Here is an 18,703-nt window from a genome sequence, read left to right as displayed (position 1 = left end):
TAATGATAAATACAAATAATAACAATCTGTTAAAAGTTGATTTTATTGTACAAGTCAAAATGTTGTTAATAAAGTGAATCATGTTTTGTAAGTACGCCTTCTTCAAGATGTCTGTAATAAAAATTATTTTAAGTTAAAGTTCAAACATAATGACCAGGGTAGTCATGTAAACCATTAAAATTGTACATACACAATAATATTTTATATAGCTTCTTACTTTTTTGCGCAAACACAAACATATTATGTAACTTGTATGATATAATGTGCAAGTAAGGTCTAACTCCGATTCATCATGGCATGCCTGGCTGTGGGACTTTACCCTTATAGAATGTGCATATACAATGTTGGGGTACTGGGACCTGGGCCTAAATTCCTGTTCCCATAGCTTGTTTTGCTGTAGGACCTCTCCCATATAGAATATGAATGAATGAATGTAGGACCTTACGCATATGGAATAACATGTATAACCATTGTGCAACCTAATTTATTAAGTCAAACTTACAGGGTTACATGTAGAGAATCCATCCCCAGCGTATCCATCATCGCAAATACATGTTATAGCTTGGTTGCCGTCTACTGCTATAATTTCACATCTTGCATTGGATGTACATACATTGTTGCAAGCAAGTGATTGCTCGGGGACTGTCAATAAAATGTTATTATACTAAACAGCTATACTGGGTGTATTTATACAGCTTAAGCTCACTGTTGAGATATAACTTACTTGTCTTTCTATAAACTATAGGTAAAGTGTAATCACTAATTTATTTTATCCATAGCGTGTTGTACAAACTGTATTTTTAATGTTGATCCCCTTCTTTTTGTTCTTTAAATCTTCGCTATCATTTTCGACGAGATAATTAAAAAAATATGTAGCTTTACCTGTTGAGGTGCAATAGTTGATTCCATCGCCCATAAAATCCTCATCACACACACACTGGTGCGCTAACCCCACACGTTTACACGTAGCTTGGTAGTGACAGTTCTTCAAACATCGGTTGCTTTGCCCTATAATGGAAAAGGTGTTAAATGTTTCTGTATCAAAAATACCTTTATTGTGTTAGCATTCATAATATAATGTGATGCCTTTTTCGAAAAAACAGGAAATGTTTTCATTATATATTAATTAATTTTGGTTTTTGGGTTCAACAATAACAACTATTAACTAATGATGTTGTTTTTCATACTTTCTATCCATGGCTTGTTTTAACAACTGTCATTTCGCTCTTGATTCCATTCTCTTTCATGTGTCAATAATTTGATCTTTGCTACCATGATCAAAAAGATAAAAACAAATAAAAATTATGTTAGAAGTAATCTTACTAAAGCAGGCATTGACACCATCTCCCCGGAAATTCCGTTTGCATGTACACACTCCCTCAGCATTGCCTTCCGTTACCAAACAGAAAGCATCGTTATGACAAGTATGTTGACACCCCACAACCCTTTGTCCTAACATAAAATTTATAGGTTAATAGTGAATACATCAGTTTAAAATATTAAAGTAAAAAAATCAACACTGATTATTAAAATATAGAAATAGCAAAGCAACTAAGAAATGTTTTAAAACAAGTAATCAAATAAAGTTATTTTGTTATCATAAAAGTCAAATTGTGTTCAAGTTAACTAACCCCCGCCCCCAGTTCCTGGTCCATTAGACGTACAAGTTTGTCCATCGCCACTGTAGCCATCCAGGCATTCACATGTTCGTTGTTGAGTTGTTGGGTTTAATACACAAGTTGCCAACGCTGAACAAGGGGGTTGGCAACGAAGGACGACTACCGGGGTGAAAGAGGTTGGGACTGGAATAAAATGCGAGTGATTTAATAAAAACGTTTGATTTATCACAAATGTGTTAATAATAATTTTGCTACTAAAACAAATTTCATATGTTTCTCACTCCTTAGGTGTGTCTCACTAAAGACCTTACCCTTATTGAATGGAATCTCTATTATTGAGTGTCTATATACTGCCTCAGTGGGTCTAGATGGTAGCACTCTGGGTGTTTGGGTGATAAACCTACATCCCAGGCGCCCAAACACCTCCAGTTAAACGATGACCTAATAGCATAAGGTGTGGGGGTTTGGGCGATACACTTTCTATTCTATCCATTCAAAAATAATGCAGACTCACCAAACACTGGTGTACACCTCACACCATCACCAATGTAACCACTATTGCATTGACATCTGTATCTTCCATAACTTGGGCTATACGAGCATGATGCGGCTGTGGGATGGCACTGTCGCCGACACGTGGTGGCTGAAGATGGAATAATATGATTATTGCATGTATTAGGAAAAAAAGATCACTTATAGCTACAATGTTACATACGTGGTAACTCGTAAGCGGGCACGAGAAGACATGGGAATTAACAACAAAACAACAATCGCCAATTGTTATTACTCGCTCAAGATAAAATTAATGCAATCGTATTATTAATAACAAGTTAGGTTACCCATAACCTGTTTTAAACATAAAGTAATAAAAAAGATCCACCTATTGGTAATACATGTTATGTAACTCAAAACATGTCATAAACCCAACTCTCAGTATGTATATTACTTGATATCCTGGTGCACGTGATTCCATTTCCTTCATATCCATCTGCACACCTACATGTGTGCCGTCTTAATGCGTTGTTGAACTCACAAACTCCATATTGGGGATCACAACCGGGCACGCAGTACGGGCCTGTGCCTTCTGGAATAATTAAAGTTTTTACCTTTTGTATATGGGTGAGGTCTTACACTGAGGCATATATGCCACTTACTATTACCCAACATTGTATATACACTATAAAACAGTAAATTGTAATTGTGTATAGGTAATATATTGTAAAAGTCTTTTTATTAGGACCAATATTTGGGCCATTACCCCAACATTGTATATGCACATTCTATTCTATATGGGTGAGGTCCTACAGCATGATATGTCATGGGACCTTTGACTTTAGCCTGTAGATTAAGCCCGTAGTTGGTCTATATTTACCTGGAACAACTTCAGATTCAGCTACACACAACACCCCGTTGCCTCTATAACCTTGGTTGCATACACAATCGAACTGGCGATCGACGGAGTTGTAAACACACGATGCCAATGTGGGGTGGCAGGGAAGAACGCATTGTGATGTGGGTACTGAAAAAATATTAATTGAAACTAAGATATTAATTGAAAATGAATCAATAACATAATTCTTATTTATCTTTTCTAAAACAGGATCCTAAATAAAATAATTAAATATTAAAGAAAAGGAAATTGGTAGTAAAACAAAAGTCATTAATTTGAAACACACAGTAAATAGCAAGCATGGTAAATACTATATGGTGTAAAGTCATGTTAAAACATGCTATATATAAAATGAATTGGTAAGTGCGTCAGTTATAAAGCGTGGCCATTTAGTTGAACCCAACATTTAGTTGAACCCAACACTTTTCTTAAAATATACCTTGGTATGAACTAATATAACAACAACCTTACTAACCTGGTACAGGAGTAACATTGGGAACGCAGTAAACCCCGTTACCAGTATAACCTGCATTGCACTGACACCTGTATTCATTGGGCAGGGGAAGGTAATTGCATCGCGCCAACCTTGGATGACATCTTTGTGTGCAAGTTCTTTGGGGCGTTCCAATGTTTCCTGTACGTTTGTGAGGTAATAAATTAAGCAACAGAAAAGCTTAGCTTTGGATGACAATTGAATGAATGTAACTTATTTATCCTGGAGTATTAGTCGAGCAAAACCTGTTTCATACACCTCGTGCCCGCTTACGAATCATCATATATGTAAGTTTGTGGGTGATTGTTTTCTGTATGGCTGACAATTTAAACAACTCATCAGTGACCACAGGGTTGGAGCTATTGTCATTAAGAGTTTTGCCCAAGGACACACCACAATGGTGGCAAGTTTATTTAGTTTAAGTGTAACATTAACACCATTATGAGTGTGTAAGACCAGTGATGTAACATGGGGGGAAATAGTAAATAAAACCTGTATTAGTTGGAGTCTGAGCAGAACATGCATAACCATTGCCATTGTACCCAAGCCTGCATTGACATTCGTATCGTGTGTTTAAAGAGTTGTAAACACACTGTCCCAACGTTGGGTGACAACTTGGTAGACACCTTGAAGCTACAGATCCTTTAAATATATCAGGAATGAATGAATGTAACTTTTCCTTGCGTGGCGCGACAACAACATTCGTTATAACAAGAGTGTTCTGTTTCAAAAACCTCGTGCCCGCTTACAATTTACCTTTTATGCTGCTTGTGCATCTTCTTATACACCAGACACACATGGTGTATTCATACACCTCATGCTCACTGTCGAGTTATAACATGAGTGTCTTCTTATACACCAGACACACATGGTGTATTCATACACCTCATGCTCACTGTTGAGTTATAACATGAGTGTCTTCTTATACACCAGACACACATGGTGTATTCATACACCTCATGCTCACTGTTGAGTTATAACATGGGTGTCTTCTTATACACCAGACACACATGGTGTATTCATACACCTCACGCTCACTGTTGAGTTATAACATGAGTGTCTTCTTATACACCAGACACACATGGTGTATTCATACACCTCACGCTCACTGTTGAGTTATAACATGAGTGTCTTCTTATACACCAGACACATATGGTGTATTCATACACCTCATGCTCACTGTCGAGTTATAACATGGGTATCTTCTTATACACCAGACACATATGGTGTATTCATACACAAAGTAACTCACCAGGAATGGGCGTACACTGAACACCATTCCCAGTAAATCCAGGTTTGCATCGACACACGTTGGTTGTAGAACCTGGACTGTTGACACATACTGCGTTCACTGGATCGCATCGGACGGCGCAAGACACTGCCGAGCTGTTATTGCCAACTAAAAGTAATGTAATATGTTGGGGTAATACGGTACAGACACGTTTGGTATTAGATTGCCCATGTTTGCCATTTATTTTGTCGTCTCATTTAGTAGAAATCAAAGAAGATTTACAGAATTATATATTCGTATCCTCATAACTCTAAGTAGCGTTGTTAATTGTTTCAACAGGACTAGGAAATATGGAATATTATGTGCTAATTGTATCCGTTTGACCGCTTATAGTTCTTTCACTAATATATTCATTTAGTTGTTGAAACAACCGCTTATTCTTACCCTGCGGAATCTGGCTCCGTATACAATTATAACCGTTGCCCTGGAATCCTGCCTTGCATCCACAAGCAAAGGTTTGGCTTGTAGCTGTAGACCGTAGATAGCATTCCGCACTTGCAAGATTGCATTGAGGTCGGCAGTTAAAGTTTGCTGCTATAGTTGGTCCGGTTGATGTTGGGCGTCGGTTTATCAATTGCGTTATGAGGCTGGTTATAGCTTGTTGCCCTGCGAGGATGAATGTTGAATGAAACTAACTTATCTCCGCATGGCGGATAACGACACTTGTTATAACATGGGTGTTCTGTTTCATACACTTCATGCCTGCTTACGAGTTACCACGTTTGTAACCGTTTTTGGATATTTGGATAATATGAGCTGAAAATGTCCCGTCTCTCCCCACTCTACTATATACAACCTATAACTCACCGGTTGGCACGCACGAGTATAACACGGCCGTGTAGCCAGCATAACATTGGCAAACCCCTCGACCATATGATCCAGGTATTGCGACACACTGCGCAAATTGTTGGCAGGTTTGACCTCCTTGTAAATTCTGTAGACCCGGTATAAGAGAATTTAAACACGGCAGGTTTAACTGCAAAGATGAAACTCCAGTCTGACAAACCGTGCATGGACGTTGGAATGCGAGGCCCGCTGTATGGAGATGGCGTTAAAATAAAATAAAGTTTTAGTTCAATATTTCAGCACATTGTAAGTTTACTGTATATGAGTAAACGAATGAACGTAACTTATTTATCCTCCCGTGGCGGGGCTTAGTTATAGCACCAGTGTTCTGTTTACAAAGTTTAGAGTTATATCACATATATTGTATTATACGTACAGAAACAGCATGTATGTGCTAATACATATGCGTGCAACTATACACCAATATTGCGACGATATAGTCTGTACAAGTTTACATATACTTGCGCACACACCAACACACTTACATACAAACATGCGAACATGCAACTACAAAAAAATGCAAACTCACCAAATTGCGATTCGACCAACGCTACACACATAAAGCGAAGAACAAACACCAAGATCTTCATTCTTGATTAATATTCCACAATAAACAGAATTCTAGAAACCGTATTCTCGCCGGATGCAGAAACAATGGATAATCTAGAAGCGACGTTGCAGAAGCTTTAACTTCCTCCGTGTCTCATCGGTGACCGGTACGAGTTACCCTGTGTTTTGATGTCTGTATCAATATAGTGGCGTGGCTGGAGGCGATATTCAAGTTATGATCGTATGCGTTGTAACAATATCAAGGTTATGGCGGTAACTGCTGCAACGAGGGGTAATGGACGTAGTCGTAACATACGTGGGGGAATTACACGTAGTTTAAAGTAGCGATATCGTGTAACTTAATATCTGTTTCAAATTGCGTATAGGTTATATAAATAAAGTACTGTGGGGGAACGCATGATAGGCGGCATATGCCTGTCCTATATTTAACAACGGTCGTTAAGAGTCGTGAGGGTATGGTTATAAATTTCTGTAATTTTTTTTCTTTAGTACCAAATGGAAAAAAATGAATAAAAACCATGTCCCAAACAACAGCCGTTACAACACGCTAGGGTAAAACCTAAGGGATAAAAGGCGTGACCGTTTACTCACACAACAATAGCATACGTAACACAAAGCCCTTGCTCTACGTTCATACATGAACAAGACACACGTTAAAGCGAACTTACCGTGGCGGGATTCGAACCCAGAGACTCTTATAGTTACTGCGTTGGGAATAGAGTAATATGTTAATGTGCATGGCTATTTAATTGAACGGAGTCGTCTATTTCGTAGCTACAGGAGAAATCTTATTCATTTGCATAGTGTTTATTCTATCAGGGTGGATCCTAATATTCCTGGAAAATTGTAAACTGGGCCAATTTGCCAATATTGCGTGTTTTTTTTATCTGTAAACAGTAAAGAAACCACCATTAAAACTAAACCTCTTTTTTTGTATAAAAATAGGCAATATTAAATACACACAGGGTTTTAAAAGCATTTTTTTATTTACAGCCATCCATTTGGCAATGCGAAAAAGGTACATATATGAAAAAGTGAAAAATCTAAAACAAAAATTCATGTTTTAAGTTTAAAACAATGTATTGCAAAGGTTTAGTACGTGTAATAGAAGTCATGGAATTTTAACATAGGATTGTAATACTGCAATAAATCTACAAATCAGGTATAAAGTAATTTTAATTAGGTAAAACTACTGTCTTAATTTGCATTTAAGGTAAAACACAAAACAAACGTAAATTTACATGCAGAATAAACCGAAGGATTGTTTAAATAGTTTCATAACACAAAAACAACAAAAGGTTTTTATCTCTTTAATCGCAATAATGTGGGTTGTAGTTTAAAATAAATCAGCAAAAAAGAAAGGAAATTAACAGCAAACAGAATTTGATTGTATGGGTAAAAATACTGTTTAATATATAATATATATGTTGCAGGGCACAAGATTTCTTAAACTAAAATACACAGTTACTATACAGATTTAAAAGCAAGATATTATAAAAAAACTAAGCGCTATGAAAAGTGTAACCAACAAAAAAATTTGAACGACTTATATTCTGTGAGAAATATTTTCCTAAAATGGTATTATTAGCCTTTTATTCAAATAGAATGTAAGTAATACCCAGGTTTATAAATTATAAAATACAATGTTGGTTGGCCAGGCACAAAGTGAAAATAGATAGCACAGAAGCTACATAACAGTTATAACTGCACCATATACTAATAATAAGAAACTTTAAACAAATTAAAATATAAACTGGAAACTGCACCATGATCATAATAATAATAAATAATTTAATTGCACCCTGGCCCATAGTGTATAAAATAAGACACTGTGTTATAAATAAAGTTGCCCCACCCCATGTGAGGATAAACAAGTGAGATATTTAGTGAGGGTACTTAACGGCACACAATGTTGTTGTTGCGTTTAACACAGCCCTATGTGAAAGTTATATCGCCCAAGGCTATAGTACGTTTGTTTGACACTATACTTTTAGCCCTACCAGGAATAAATTACAATCTTTGTAAACTTAGCCCTGTGTTTTTCAACGTTATTGTGACGTGATCAAAATATTAAGCACATTAATAGCGAAACTTTGGCAAATTTTTTTAAACTACTTTGAACACAACTTTTTGGAATCATAAAATAAAACTTAAATTAAAAATTTAGCCTAGAAAGTATGATGGGCCATCATATGAAAACTATTGCCAAATATATAAATCTACTTTACTTTAAAAGTTTAAAAATGAACTTAAAAAAAACTATTTATAATGTAAATCTTGATGAAAACGTTTTAGTAGAAAATATATTACCACTAACAAAATATAACAATATATGAATGGGGGTAACAAGCACATTTAGGCAGAGAACAAAATAAACGCAAAAATCCCAAGCCACCAATTGCTAACACAAATAAAGTATTGATTAACAAACTTATTTAAACACTGTTTTTATGCAAAGTTAGATGTTTATATTGGAATTGTTGCTACCAAGTATAATATATTTCTTGCACAACAATGTACTGACATTCCAATGTCGCATTCAGGTGTTTATCATGGAAGAATAAACCAAGTATTAAAAAATGTTGGGTATGGAAAGAAAAATATTTTTGATGTCAAAACATTCTGATCATAACCATAGGCACCAAACCTGGGGTGGCAGGGTAGGCAGACTAACCCTTAATTTCCTGCACTGCATTAGGCCTATACAGTTTTGTTTTTATTGGAATTTCGTATCCAGCTATCTCAGGCTCCCTTGCGTTTATTAAAGTTTGGCACCTTTGGTCGAAGTAATATAACCATAATTCATGGAGTAGATCAAATCACCATATGGTATATACATGTGCATGCAAGGGTTTCACTTATAGCTGGGAACTTTCAGCATTGGCATCCACATCTGGCTTGTTATTATGTTGAGAGACTTGTGGATAATATCGCGCACTGCTTATTATCCTCATATGATCGGCCATTGTGTCAAACGCTATGTCAATCCATTCCAGTGAACCAGTAGATTGCCAAGCTTTGCGCACCAGGATAGCTAAGTGTTGGACGGAGTAGATGAGAGCCGAACATTTTGATTCAAGGGATATCGGATTAAGTGGTGGAGCGATTGAACTTATAACGTCATCCACGCGAGGTGTAATACGTTTCGCCACCCCTACAATAATGGCCATGTCAGAAGATTGAACGTTTTCTTGTTTCCTATCCAATGTGAGCGCGACTAGTTTCTCGGTTACTTCTCTACACATCTTCAGTATTGCGATACAGTGCGGAACAAGACCATGAATATCATTCGCCCAATCTTCGGTCTCTAGTAGATGCCTAATTGTCCCGTCATCAAATGTGATTGTTGACTGAATATGATTTTCATTTGCATTATTCCCGACTCGCACAACAGTCTCACTGCTACCTTCATCATCATCGTTGTCACTTAGAATGGAATGGTGTCGTCGACAAAGCCGATATTTCTGTCGGCAGATGATCAGTAACGTAACAAGAGAAGCAACAAACACGACACCTAGGATGCTAACAGCAACAATAACAACTGTTTCCATAGCCATGGCTGTGAAGGAAAAAGCAAGAATTCACTTAGTTTTGCTTTGAATTAGAACTTTTACAAAAAGTACATTAAAATTTACAGTTAACAAGATATATAAATAGCACCTAATTTATGGATATTAATTTAAAATTTGAATGATTCCATGATCAAATAACAAATGTACCACTCCTTTAAAGTAAAATATACACAACTGTCCTATCATGTACTTCAATTACTCCCTAAACTTACACGTTTAACTTTATATGGTAGGGTGGGGAAAGATGGGACACCTTGTTATTCTGTTTTCTTGTCCGATTTGATAGTAAACAAAGAACATTCAAAGAATTATAAAACTGATCCTCGCGACTCACATAAACCGTTGTTTAAAACACGATCAGGATATTTGATATTATGCGATGAAGGTGTTCCATCTTTTCTCACAGTACTATATACAAACTATCTGATCAGTATATGAAAATACCATTTAACAGGTATACTCATTTCCGCCTAGAAAGTTTATTAAATAAAACGTAACAGTAAATACATAGCAAAACAACTGTCAATCGGAGTCCAGATTTTACGAAGCTATTTCAGTACAGACGTATTAAAAGTGACGTCATGTTTTGTTATGCACGCTGGCGGCTGGTACGGCCAATGCTGTTTGCATAAATATATAGTAAGCCAATTATGTGTTCCTATTCTAAAATATCGTATCTATAAAACATTTTAACGATGCTTTGTGTTGCTGTATCCCATAACATTCTTTTTTGCATTTTAATCTATATTAAAATATTATTTCCGCCCTAGTCAAAGAAAACTACAATAAAATCATGTGTTATTGTACTTTGTTTGAAGGTTTTGTATACAAATGTTTTATTATTATCACAATTATGAATTTAAATATGTTGTATTCTTAGTTTAAATTGCATTTTCTGCACATTTTTTGCGTAGCATGCACTTGCATTGCCTACGTGATTGTGATGTTTACCGCCCTCTTGCGGTTTTGGGCAAATCAGTAAAATTCACACTGTTTCAATATTCAGTGTTGACCGATTAAAAATAAATAACTAATATTTGTTTAAATAAACAACAAAAACTATATTTACTGTCAAATGCGTTAGTCCAAAATGATATTTGATTTAATTGTAAAGTATTTGTAAACTTTTATTGTATTTAAAAGAAAACATTTACAAAAATTAAAAAAGGAGTTTTACTTACGTAACCACTGCCTATTTTAACCTGTACGTTCGCACTGCAGAAATTAAACAATTTTTAGCGAAGGTCAGCCGTATTTAGAGCAGTTTAAAGTTTATTTTAATCGTTTTAAATTATTTTTTCCATTTATATTAGCTTCCTAATCATTTACCACATAATTTCGTCTTGAAGTTTAAGTTTTTTTGGTCGTTACGCACGTTATATTAAAGAGAGCAATATGTTTCGATCTGTACTTAGATTGGCTCAAGTTTCAACAAGATTTAATCAAATAGTTTCCGCCAAAGTTGTGCCAAAACAAGCAGGTATTACATGGGTTTTTATTCACTAAAATTATGTTTAAAAAGTTAGCATTTTGAGTAATTTTTGGTTAAACACTGTTCCATTTTTGTTTACTGTACATTGGGTTTAATTTCTTATTTTTCAGTTTCATTCACTCCACTATCTGTGAAGAAATACAGCTCTTCAGCCGTTGCAGTTACAGATGAAGAACACACAGCAGCATGGATATCTTTCTTTGAAAGAAAGGTAAACAATCTAGATGATACAATGTTTTTATGAGGGATACAGTTTGTTAAAAAAATGCTACTGAACAATCCACACTGTACACAACTACTAATCTGTAATTTGTTACCTTTTTTTGTTTTTTGTTTATGGCAGATTAAGATTGTACACTTGTACCCAAAAATTAACTGACAGAAACCTGAATATATCTTTCAACTTTTAAACATAATATTCCATGTATATTTGACGTCACTTTTCTCAGGATCTTGATTATGTCATTTTCAAAATTGGTTTCATGAATTTGTACCAAGAAGATTCTGTACCAGAACCAGCCATCGTACAAGCTGCACTTTATGCTTGCAGAAGAATAAACAACCTACCACTGGCTATGAGAGTCTTGGAAATGGTTAAGGTAGGCTCGTTGTATTTTTGATCTTTAGCAAAGTTTTTGGCCAACCCAAGTCCTATTATTTGGGTCATTTTCATCAGGGGCTTATTGCAATAAACGTAACGCCTAGGAAAGCAAGAATATAATGTTTCATGAACCATCAGCTTTGCTATAGAGTAACAAAATTCTGTTTCTTTGTAGCTTCCTTTTTGTTTTTAATAAAGAATCCAAATAATTAGCCAACCTTAAATTACACACATGTCATATCTCATTAACCCTTAAACCAATACTATAAAAACAATTGAATTACACGAATACCTCAAAACCCCCAATACCACAATATAACTTCCTGTCCTATCCAGAACAAATGTGACGACAGACAAGACATCTATGATTACATCGTCCAAGAACTCCGGCCTTCCCTTGATGACCTTGGTCTTAAAACAGTTGAAGAATATGGTCTTGACCAAGTTCTGGATTAAATCTTTATATTAAGTTAATTATGGCAGTTCATATCTGCACCTGGATTGAATATCACTTGTTCCAATATTTTAGAAATAAAACCTGGTATTGTTTGAATGTACAAGGTGTTTGGGACGCGGTATAGAATATGCATACAGGATTATCGTTCAGATTAAGAACATTGTTCAAATTAGAACAGGTATAAAAGGTGTTACAACAACAAATGTGAGAAACTAGACATTACTGATTTACTACTATTGTCACAGAACTGACTCTCCTTTCTATCACACAACATATGTTCTTCTAGCCAAATATTTTTTGAAACTAATTTACACAAGCTTAAAAAAAATGAACGTAACTTTAATAACAGCAATGCTGCCTCTAAGTTTAAGAGGTATATCGCCACCACAAATGTTTTTTTAAAAGTTCCATATGACAAATTAACCCTAACAACATTTTGACTGCATGCGAACAAACTAACAAGTTGGGAAGACTTCCCTGGAATCTGGTTTCATACTGTACCTGACTACAGCCAAACAAAGACACTACTAGCTCGCTCAGTGCTGCCGTGACAGGAATCTTATTCACTGGCTGCTCGTTGTTGGCCATTTAGATAAAAGCTAGATGTACTCGCATCTGCTCAGATCGAGTGGTCACAAATGATTTCCAAAGAAAAACTCCAAAGGCAACTTTACCCAAAGCAGGTTACATAATATGAATTAAAAAAACACACATGTTATAACTTCTAAACCAGACAAGCCAAATAAACAACATTGTTTCGTAGAGGATTCTTTATTAGTTTTACAACTTAATCAAACAACCCGAATCCCATGTCGTCATCGGACTCTTCTTCAGATTCCTCTTTCTTTGCCTCTTCTTTGGGGGCTGGAGTATTAAAAGATAAATATTAGGGTAAAAACCAGCTTGGTACTTAGTAAATACAGCGGGGCTAAGTTATAACATAGTAAATAAAGTTGCCAAACAACCACGACCAGGTCAAACTATAAAGATGATCTGATCAAGAGGTTGAAACATCAGTTAAAAAATTAATTGCTAGAAAATCCCAACTCAGACCTCATAAATAATAAAGCAATAGTTTCTTTAGGGGTTTAGTTATTTTGTTGCTTCAATTGCTCAGCTTTCCCAAACAGAGAAGCAACAAGCAAAGGAAGACATAATGTATCTCCAGGTAAATGCAGTGCGAGAGAAATATCCATGCACTGGGTAAGAATCAAGGAGAAATAGGGATGACTGTAACCAAACGGGGACATCTATATAGCTTATAGATTTGTTAGGCCAAACCAAGCTGAAAAGCTCATGACTAAGAGTCAACTTGTTTAAGCTCAATCCCAGTAAACCTGCACTTTTATAATTTATTCTCCATTGTTTTCCGCATCCCCATTTTAACTCCCCAAAGACTTACCTTCATCTGCGGCTGCTGCACCACCGGAGGCAGCAACAGCACCACCACCACCGGATGGTACGCTTGCAAGTTTTTCATTTCCTGTAATGACAAATTGATTAACTTAAATTGTGGTATGCGTTTGGCAAAATTGACCCTTTTTCTAACACTCGTATTGTTGGACAATTCCTTTGCATCATAACAGAATAAACCACTGTTACTAAATACCCAACAAACCTAAATCTATCTATGGTGCACCAAAGATTTAGCATTAACCAAAGAATTATAGAATTCTTCATCAACAAACATCAGTTACTAAACCAAGTACTGTCTGCACCAAACAAAGAGATTCATCAAAATGAATACATAAATTATAAATATGAGCTTGGCTTGTAGCATGCCTCAGGTCAAAGTGAAGAAAACATCACTAAATATCAGTCGAAAGATGGTGATATTTTTTCATCATCGGCATGTAAGAGCCTGGCATCCATTAGCCCCAAATGAATTCTCAATAAAACCTTCCATTTGTGGGACTTTTACCATCCCAACAAAGGAATGCAACTACATCAGTGAAATTGGTATTTAACAACTTTTATTTTCTATTATTTCCTACTTCCTTTTATTTTGGGTAGTGAGTCATCTCCAGCTTAAAACACATTTGACCATACACTCCCCACTCTCACCTGCAGCAATCACTTCTTCCAAGTTCTTTCCCTTCAACTCCTTGATGACCATGTTAAGTTTATCATCATCTACGTCGATGCCGACGCTGCCCAAGATATTTTTGATATCGCTGGACGACGGACTTTCGTTTCCACCGAGTGCGGCGAGTAGATAAGCAGCCACGTAACGCATGCTGGGTGTATAAAGTCAGTCAGTATATAGACATTACTCTTTATCTTTATAATATGGTTGATATCCTAGTATTTATAATCGTAGCGAAAAATATGGATTCTCCCATAAAAACTGATACTGCCAACAGAAATACCAGCTTTCTTATAGAATGTTTTTTTTTACATTTTTACTTATCTTTTAGCCAAAAAAACACGAAATAAAAGGTGTTTAAATCTCATTATTTAAACAGAGTGTTTTTCATTTTAGTTAACATGTTACCCTCGGATCTCTTATGTGAAAGTTTACTTTTGCACCAATAACATTTTTTAAACAATTTTACCCGTAACTTAGGTTATTTGCTAATTATTTGCAACCATTTAGTAAGGTTTATTTGGCAATATAAATGACCTGTGCAGGAACTATTTTAACATGTCAGCAAAATTAATTATTTATTAGGGTCACATGTAACAAATGACGTTTTACCATGAGCCTACATTTCAAGATTGATGTTCGTGATAAATGTGAACCTAATTTTAACTTAGAGGTAAAACTATGTCAATTTCACTAAAAATAAACTTCGGAATATTGTAGTCATACTTAAAGGTTTTATTTGCACTAACATGTAATTTACATACACATAAACATTTTCAAAAAGCAGAGTATGTAGATGAAACGTGTAAAGTGTCTTTCTAATTCCTTTAAATCAATATAGTGTTCATTCCGCCATTTTGAATTTGCAAAAAAGCGGCCGTCGATTTTCCCCATTTTTGACGGTAAAAAAGTCTCAAAAACGTATGTGTAGTATTACGCATAATATAACATGCAAAAACTAATATATTATAGCATAATAACTTACATTTAAGTCAGGTTAGACACGAAACGATGATGCCACAAAAGTTTTTGTAGAAAGGAAAAGAAAGAACTCGAAACGTGGGGCGTTAATTTAACGCCACTGACGGCGCGCTTGCAGTTTTTCAATTATTATCTGGGGATCAAAATAACAAAACATTTAAGAAAAGTTTATTACGATCCTAAATGTTTAAACATTTATATTATTCTAATTAGTTTCCAGTTTTGTATTATGACCTGTGCAATTTTTTTTATTGACACGCCTGAAAAATTTAACCTTTTTTGCTGCTAGGTTTGTGTGCAGAGTCATGTACGCAGTACCTTAGACACAGACTTCAGTGTGTACGGTACGTTGAGAGTATTTTACTTTACCAAAGGTTTCATTTGTACAACTAAAAATGATTGAATACACCGTAGTAATGGTTCGGCATGGTGAAAGCGAATGGAACAAGGCAAACTTCTTTACCGGGTGGTACGATGCACAATTAAGTGATAAAGGGAAAGAAGAAGCGAAATCTGCTGGAAAAGCTCTAAAGGACGGAGGGTATACCTTTGATTTAGCGTATACATCGGTACTATCACGGGCACAGGACACTTTAGATTCTGTTCTGTGCGCCTTGGACGCGAAAGACCTACCTGTTAAGAAGACATGGCGTTTAAATGAGCGTCATTACGGTGGTTTAACTGGGCTGAATAAAAGTGAAACTGCCAAGAAATACGGTGCAGAGCAAGTACATTTATGGCGTCGAAGTTTTGATGTCCCACCCCCAGAAATGTAGCCAGGACACAAGTATTATGACAACATAAACAAAGATGAGAGATACAAAGATGTAGACCCAGCAGACATGCCAAAATGTGAGAGTTTGGAACTTACTATTAAAAGAACCTTACCTTACTGGAATGATGAAATTGTGCCGAGCATTAAAGCTGGGAAGAAGGTTATTATAGCAGCTCATGGCAACAGTCTTCGTGGGATTGTCAAGTATTTAGATGACATGTCAAATGAAAGGATTATGGCACTTAACATACCTACAGGAATCCCTTTCTATTATAAACTGGATGAAAACATGAAACCGATAGTTTCAATGCAGTTCCTGGGTGACAAGGAAACAGTTGATAAAGCTATGGCTGCTGTCGCTGCCCAAGGACAAGCAAAATAAACTCAAAATATAACAAGTTGCATGCAGTAGGCTATATACAAATCATGTCATTTGCAATCGTTTCTGTATTTGCACGCTTCTGCACCAAATAAGGTGTTCTGTATAATACAGTATAATATATATTCAAGATATTGTTTCTTTGCATCCAATTTGAGTTCAATCTGAATAAATAAATCATTGCTTTCGCAGATAAACCTATTTTCATTAGGCAATATGGAAAAGTTTACTAATATCTTAAATAGAATGAAGTTGCATATGGAAAAATATAAAGAAGAAACGCTTAAGATAGAAAAATCAAGCCTGAAACCGTATACAAGTGTTTCATGTAAAAGCATGTATAGACTAATTACCAGTTTTTATCTCTAGTAGTTTTTACACACGGAATATTTTAAAGACTAGTATTTAGCTGCTTATTCCCTTTGATTTTGCTATTGTATTCGAAAAGATAAGTAAAATTTATTAAGTTTTTTATAAGGCTAGACTGCAAAGGTTCAAGAATCAATGCTGCCACTACTGCCCATGAATAATTAAGTTGAAGTTAATAGTTAACAATATTTAACATTTTATTCAGAGCTGCTGTTTTGGTTCCACTCTTTGAACATGAAGAGGAATTGTTTGTACTTTTAACTAAACGTACGGATAAAGTCGGCAGCCATCAAGGGGATGTATGTTTTCCTGGTGGTAAACAAGACGATACTGATGATAATATTGTAGCTACTGCTTTACGTGAGACATGGGAAGAAATAGGGTTGAAGCCATCTCAAGTTGAAGTGCTTGGTGCCATGTTCCCCACAGTATCGTACACACGACTACTGGTCACCCCTGTTATAGGTTTTATTAAAGATGTTCAAGATGTGAAGTTAAACATAAACACAGATGAAGTGGATGATATATTTGCTTGTAGACTTGATTTCTTCTTGGACAGCTCATCACACAAATATGTTCAATCTAAAATCACACCAGGATTGTACCTCCACTTATTCAAATTCAACTCACAACCCCAATCAGACACTGGCTGCGACTTTATAGCAAAAGTTTTCAACCCAAAGCACAACAAACACTTGATATACGGCCTAACTGCACATATGGCAATTCTTGCTGCCTTGGTTTGCCTGGATAAAAAATCTGGCTATAATATAGCTGGAGGGGATACGCCTCTTACACAAGACTCTTATATGGGATTCCAGATTAAATATTTAAACCACAGAATCATAGCTTTTACTAAACAGAAATCAACCACCCTTAACTACAAGCTTTAAACAGTGTTAATATATGATTACAAATATGTTTGTTTCAATAATACCTTAGTTTTTATGACAGAAGATCAGTTTTTTGAATATATGAATGATTATTCCTAATAGCAACATCAGCGCAGTAAATGATATTATTACATAGTTCTAACATACTCAACTCAATTTATGCTTGTACCAGTATTTGTAACCAGTATTATAGCAATTACCCACTTACAAATGTAAAATGTGCAATTATTATTAATTACTTTTTCATAATTTTATTTTAACTATGCATATGTTATTATTGCATTGTGGACTGTGTTACTCAATGTATAAATCAGTGAAATTTGTAATTAAATAAATTCAGGGATTAGGATATACAATCTTAACATGTATTAATGTAACATGAACTCTTTACCTGTTAGGAAGAACTTATTATAACATCTTCAGCAACAAAGATTATATTGATTTGTTAAATTTATTTCATTTTTAAAAGGTAACGGTAGCCTATGTTTGTAATTTCAATGAAATATATGTTTCAAAATTTGGTTTTACCTTTTAACATATGCAAAGTTCCAAGTACGGTATGTACCTGTTAAAACACAATATGTTGAGAAACAATGAAAAGACTAAAGTGACGGTCAGTTTAGCATATTATGAATAAATATACTTTAAAAGCATGTTAAAGCCAATAATATAACTCGCACCTTCCCAGTAAGTAGGAACTAATTTATAAACCAAATTACTCTGTAATTGGAAGACAAATATTTCTAAAATATTCCTTTGTCGCAAACAGTAACCGTTGTGTGTGTTTATCTTAGCACATTCCTTTTTTTCCATCACTTAATATTTCCCAATTAACCTATTATTCAGTAAATTATAAAGTCTACAACATGGCCACTCAATAATAACCAGC

The 18,703-nt window shown here is 35.3% G+C and overlaps 5 protein-coding genes and 1 pseudogene across 8 annotated transcripts; 3 read left to right on the top strand and 3 right to left on the bottom strand.

Moving 5' to 3' along the window:
- Positions 1-29: 29 nt before the first annotated feature.
- On the bottom strand, positions 30-7,068 carry LOC100185347 (stabilin-2-like). 3 transcript variants are annotated; one of them, XM_002123451.4, is made up of 15 exons: positions 6,878-7,065; positions 6,169-6,367; positions 5,601-5,828; positions 5,178-5,399; positions 4,755-4,901; positions 3,995-4,144; positions 3,485-3,643; positions 2,992-3,138; positions 2,566-2,703; positions 2,134-2,262; positions 1,632-1,802; positions 1,324-1,452; positions 883-1,008; positions 503-642; positions 30-111 (listed from the first exon to the last, which is right to left on the bottom strand). In XM_002123451.4, the coding sequence occupies exons 2-15, from the start codon at positions 6,227-6,229 to the stop codon at positions 103-105; spliced, it is 1,956 nt and encodes a 651-aa protein (XP_002123487.1). In that variant the 5' UTR covers positions 6,230-6,367; positions 6,878-7,065; the 3' UTR covers positions 30-102. The 3 variants fall into 3 exon arrangements, with proteins under 3 accessions (XP_002123487.1, XP_026692681.1, XP_026692680.1); XM_026836880.1 differs by lacking the exon at positions 30-111 and having other exon boundaries at positions 473-642; positions 2,566-2,700; positions 6,878-7,068; XM_026836879.1 differs by lacking the exon at positions 30-111 and having other exon boundaries at positions 473-642; positions 6,878-7,066.
- A 108-nt stretch (positions 7,069-7,176) lies between these two features.
- LOC100183695 (transmembrane protein 98) lies at positions 7,177-9,766 on the bottom strand. Its single transcript, XM_018814191.2, has one exon. It carries the CDS (start codon positions 9,764-9,766, stop codon positions 9,068-9,070), a length of 699 nt encoding a protein of 232 aa, XP_018669736.1. The 3' UTR covers positions 7,177-9,067.
- Positions 9,767-11,070: 1,304 nt separating this feature from the next.
- LOC100181337 (cytochrome c oxidase subunit 5A, mitochondrial-like) lies at positions 11,071-12,431 on the top strand. The gene is made up of 4 exons (XM_002130142.5): positions 11,071-11,261; positions 11,384-11,484; positions 11,723-11,872; positions 12,211-12,431. Exons 1-4 carry the CDS (start codon positions 11,177-11,179, stop codon positions 12,328-12,330), a joined length of 456 nt encoding a protein of 151 aa, XP_002130178.1. The 5' UTR covers positions 11,071-11,176; the 3' UTR covers positions 12,331-12,431.
- Positions 12,432-13,086: 655 nt separating this feature from the next.
- LOC100175959 (60S acidic ribosomal protein P2) lies at positions 13,087-15,526 on the bottom strand. The gene is made up of 4 exons (XM_026836857.1): positions 15,403-15,526; positions 14,396-14,568; positions 13,734-13,814; positions 13,087-13,195 (listed from the first exon to the last, which is right to left on the bottom strand). The coding sequence occupies exons 2-4, from the start codon at positions 14,565-14,567 to the stop codon at positions 13,119-13,121; spliced, it is 330 nt and encodes a 109-aa protein (XP_026692658.1). The 5' UTR covers position 14,568; positions 15,403-15,526; the 3' UTR covers positions 13,087-13,118.
- A 152-nt stretch (positions 15,527-15,678) lies between these two features.
- Positions 15,679-16,742, top strand: LOC104266250 (annotated as a pseudogene). Its single transcript, XR_001974953.2, has one exon. The product of XR_001974953.2 is annotated as a phosphoglycerate mutase 1 pseudogene (transcript).
- A 3-nt stretch (positions 16,743-16,745) lies between these two features.
- Positions 16,746-17,999, top strand: LOC100175160 (peroxisomal coenzyme A diphosphatase NUDT7). Its single transcript, XM_002129806.5, has 2 exons — positions 16,746-16,863; positions 17,127-17,999. Exons 1-2 carry the CDS (start codon positions 16,769-16,771, stop codon positions 17,812-17,814), a joined length of 783 nt encoding a protein of 260 aa, XP_002129842.1. The 5' UTR covers positions 16,746-16,768; the 3' UTR covers positions 17,815-17,999.
- The last annotated feature ends 704 nt before the right edge of the window (positions 18,000-18,703 follow it).

The sequence above is a fragment of the Ciona intestinalis genome, chromosome 11 (genome assembly GCF_000224145.3).
Source record: "Ciona intestinalis chromosome 11, KH, whole genome shotgun sequence".
Taxonomy (NCBI): domain Eukaryota; kingdom Metazoa; phylum Chordata; class Ascidiacea; order Phlebobranchia; family Cionidae; genus Ciona; species Ciona intestinalis.
Note: the sequence above shows the minus strand (reverse complement) of the source record. Positions and strands in the feature narration are given on the sequence as shown.